The sequence below is a fragment of the Gossypium arboreum genome, chromosome 3 (assembly GCF_025698485.1).
Source record: "Gossypium arboreum isolate Shixiya-1 chromosome 3, ASM2569848v2, whole genome shotgun sequence".
In the NCBI taxonomy this organism is placed as follows: Eukaryota; Viridiplantae; Streptophyta; class Magnoliopsida; order Malvales; family Malvaceae; genus Gossypium; species Gossypium arboreum.
Genome location: NC_069072.1, coordinates 15536877 through 15541206, shown reverse-complemented (window position 1 = coordinate 15541206; position 4330 = coordinate 15536877). Strand labels below are relative to the sequence as shown.

The 4330-nt window shown below is 35.9% G+C and overlaps 1 protein-coding gene across 1 annotated transcript; it reads right to left on the bottom strand.

Annotated features, from left to right (window-relative positions):
* Nucleotides 1-1079: 1079 nt before the first annotated feature.
* Nucleotides 1080-3954, bottom strand: LOC108474917 (protein trichome birefringence-like 2; the record flags this gene model as incomplete). Its single annotated transcript, XM_053026241.1, is given in 7 exon segments — nt 1080-1563; nt 1663-1817; nt 1995-2185; nt 2279-2438; nt 2440-2469; nt 2978-3552; nt 3583-3954. Coding segments are annotated over 7 exon segments (1821 nt in total), but the record flags the coding sequence as incomplete, so codon positions are not given.
* Nucleotides 3955-4330: the final 376 nt, after the last annotated feature.

Here is a 4330-nt window from a genome sequence, read left to right as displayed (position 1 = left end):
GATACTTACGAGGCACTACTAATGTTTGCTTACAGTTTGGAAGAACTAAAGATGGAGTTATAGGGTATGTTGATGCTGATTTTCTTGGAGACCTTGATAGAAGAAGATCTCTCACAAAGTTACGTCTTTACAATCGGAGGTTGTGCAATTAGTTGGAAAGCCACTTTGCAAACTACTATCGCTTTGTCTACCAAAGTGAGTACATGGCGATTCATCGAGGCTTGTAAAGAAGCTATTTGGTTGAAGGACTATTTAGTGAACTCAATGAAGACCTTCAAATCAGACAAGATTTTGTGACAATCAGAGTGCCATCTTTCTTACAAAAGATCAAATGTTTCATGAGAGAACAAAACACATTGATATTCGGTATCATTTTGTTCGTGATATTATTGCTCGTGGTGATATTGTTGTGAGCAAAATTAGCACTCATGAAAATCCTGCAGATATGATGACTAAGTCACTTCCTATAACCAAGTTTGAGCATTGCTTAGACTTGGTTGGTGTTCATTGTTGAAGTTAAACCCTTAAGGGGTTTTTGGAAGAGGTGAAGAACTTGTTTATTGAAAGTTCGCGATGAAGAACTTGTTCATTGAGAATTTGTGTCAAGGTGGAGATTGTTAGAATTAAGTGACCCAAATTCTTATTTAAATAAAATACGATGGAAAATAAAATAAAAGTAAAATCCATATAGAACTAGACTTCTTTTATTTTATTTTAGAATAAGGTTTTAAACCTTATTAAACTCCATCTATTTTATATTGATTAGATAAGGTGTTTCAATCCTACTAGAATATGGCTTTGCAAGCCTATAAATAGACATAGTCTATTCCTCTTGTATTTGAGTAAAAAAATTTTTCGACATAGTGAATTTTCTTCTCCTCTGCCCGTGGTTTTTTCCCCGAAAGGGTTTCCACGTAAAATTTATGTGTTCTTTATTTTTATTTATTTTATTCTATTTTATTTTTCACAATTATGTTCAGCTTAGAAATTAGAATGCATGCAAGTAACATTACTTTTCAGCTTATAAGATCACAAGTACTTGATTCTTGCTTTCAGAATTAGTGTGGTAAAATTCAAGGTTTTTCTCTAAATTTATTATCTAACTGGATTAAGGATTTCACATTTGCTTCAATATGCTTGTTAATACATCCAAAATACATGATATTTCTCAAAGGAAAAAAATTTGGTTCTTTTAGTTTTTGCACATAAATATTTTTCAGTTTCTCTAAATTTCCCTTCCAGCCTTCACCTGCAAAGCATATAGCAGCTCGTTCCAAGTGTCGGGTACTCTAGGTAAGCACCAATGACTGCAATATTGAACTCTCCCTGCAGCATTCCCTTCTTGTTCCGTCTTATATTCTCTTCTGTAAATAGAAGGATGCCCGTCTTTCCTATAATCTGTAAGCCTGCTTATATTCAGATAAATAACTGGAGTTTTGGTATTTTGGATAACATATTCTACAGCTCTCATTTTTGAAGGGTACTTGGTCAAGTAAGTTTCATTCAAAATGGGTTCAGTTTCCTTGTCGCATTGTCCTCTTGAGTTCCACTGGCCCCCTGCAAGCAATAGAACGTTAAATGTTTTACACTCTTATTATCTGGAAAAGCATCAAGCCAAGAGTAACACATGCTTATGTATGTATGAAAGAGGTCCGTACCAGAAATGTGTAACCGAATATCCCTTGAAGAAAACCTGAGTTCTGTGGCTATCAACATTCTTGTCAACCCATCTGGACCATGTTGTGAGTGCCTTCTGATAAGCATTCAAGACTTTGAGTCGTGGGTAAACATAATCACCTTCTTGGTAATAGTCTTCTCTACATGATCATAAAATGCATATAACTTAAAACAAACAATTAGAGCTCTTACTTGGCATCATAGCTATTTGTTTTTAATTTATTTTCTCAGTTTTTTTACCTCACGATAATCATGTAGCATCAAAATCCAAGGAGTTAAATGTTGGAAACACCCAACAAATGGTCACTGCTACTTACCCTTTGGAGGTTTTCTCATAGGTCCACCAATGACCAGTGTTGAATACCATGAGATCAGCATCATGATACATTGAAGTTGAAGGATTCATTAAATCCAATCTTAGTATCTCAATCGATCCATTTTCTCGCTTGAAAGATGATTCTTTAACAAGAAATGGGGAAGCAACAAAGTGCCCCGAGCAATTTTAATCCTACAAGGGCATATCAAATACAAGTTCTATTTACAAAATGCCTTTACAATAGGAACAAATTTTGTTGAAAATCAAGGATCTCAAGAAACTTGCTTCAAACCTGAAAGCATAAACCCCCTTCTTTTTAAAATCACTTCTTTCAGAAATTTCGTAAACTCGTTTCCTCTTCTTGACATTTCGGCGGAGGATACAAACCATAGACTCCCACATGTTCCAATTCAGTGAATCCCCAATAAAAACCAACCTTTTCCCTCAGTCTCTCTAGAAAATCAGTTGCATTTAGCCTGGATGGTATTGGTGACAATGAAGTTATATACATAAGTACACTGAAAACACACGAAATTCCATTCAATAGACTCGTATTCATTGCTTCATAGTTGAAACATATCCCAATGTCCTATGAAACATCATAAAAAGAATGATAAAACATCAAGCCATTTACCCATTCATACATTTGATTTATGGTTTATGGAGACTAATCTTTTTGGTGTTCTTAGCTGGCCCTCAAAATGTTTGAACATGAGTTCTCCCTTGAATGTGGGATAAGCCTTAACATTTTGTTGGTTGAACTGAACTTTTAACAATGGGATCGTTTTTGTTCGCATTACAAAATGCAACAAAAAATGTATTATTAAAACCAACCCTTAGCCATTCTACTCCTATATCACTCAATAACAAACTTCACAGATATTTATGAAACTCAAAACCTATCTTTAAGTCCCCTTGCATGATGGGTGAAAACAGGGGGAAAGCCTGTAACTAAAGATAAATGAACATCAATATAGATAATACCTTGGTAAGTTGCATCCATTTGGCTGCCATTTCCATTTAATGTAGCCTTTATCAGGCCTTCCATTGTGCTGACAATCAAAATCTTTATCAATGTAAGGACAAGAACCTGGACGATAATACAGCTTTGAATGATCATCCTTCACCCACCTACCATCAAAGAGATCACATTCCTAAAAAGAACCATTGGGTCCTTTCACAACTCGAGGATGATCATCACCACCAGGAGAGTTCGTGGTTTTATTCAATTCCACAACCTTCTTTTCTGCAAAAAAATGTCCAACAACTTCCCCATTATTTGACAAATTGGTCACATTATTAGCACCACCAGGATTATCAACAACTATATTGGCATTCACATTTTTACCAGCTAAAGTAGCATTATTTAATATCTTGGAGAAATTCCCTAACCAGGTCTTCTCCAAAATCACTTCATCACCATTTTTGGAAACAACTGAACCATTTGCATCTTGGGCAATCTGTTGAATCCTTCCTTCCACAACATCAAAGTTTCCAGTTTTAGACCCCTCATAAGAATTCTTCAACTGGGTTCCCTCTCTATCAATGTCAACCTCATCCTTCAAATCCACCTGACCACTCTCACTTTACTCCCAAAATTCTTGCTTTTTAGCAATCACTGAAGAACCATTGTCAACTTCTAACGTATTTTGAGTATCCACAGTAGCTTTACTAACGGAAGAAAAAGAAGAAAAATGAAGTGAAATCGTGGCGTCGCTAACACCATAATACCCTTGGAACAAAGATCCCACAACAGGGCCGTTAAAGGAGCTGTTAAGCATAAGACCTGTGATAGCAATAAGAGACGCTGCCAACCCCCAACCAAGCCTAGAAAACACCTTTCTCTTGGGTGACAACTGGTCTGATAAAGCATGTTTATTCACATCGAAGGAAAAACCACTGAACACTCGCTTACAGTTTAAGTTAAGACTCGAGAGCCAAAAATGTTTTTTAAAAAATGTGAACAAATTATATTATGTTGTGATGTAAGGTGGGAAAAAAGAAAGAGGACAGTGCGTCAATGTGGTCCGCAGATAACAAAGAAGGCGTAGACAAGGCTAACATGTGAACGATTTCATTTTGCTCTCTGCATTTATGAGAGACAATTATTCTCAGGAAAAGAAGAAAAAAACAAAACAAAAGAAAAGGAAAATGTGATGAAAGTGTTATGGGCGAAAGGCTGAAACAGGGTAGAGTTTGGCAGTTTGCCTTTGAAGGAAACACAAACAAAAAGAGGTGGGGGACCGGGGATGGAACTATAAAACTTTTTTGAGTTCCCATTTTTGTTAATGGTGAATTATGGAATTTACAAGCAGAGTGGAGAAATAAGAAAGGAAA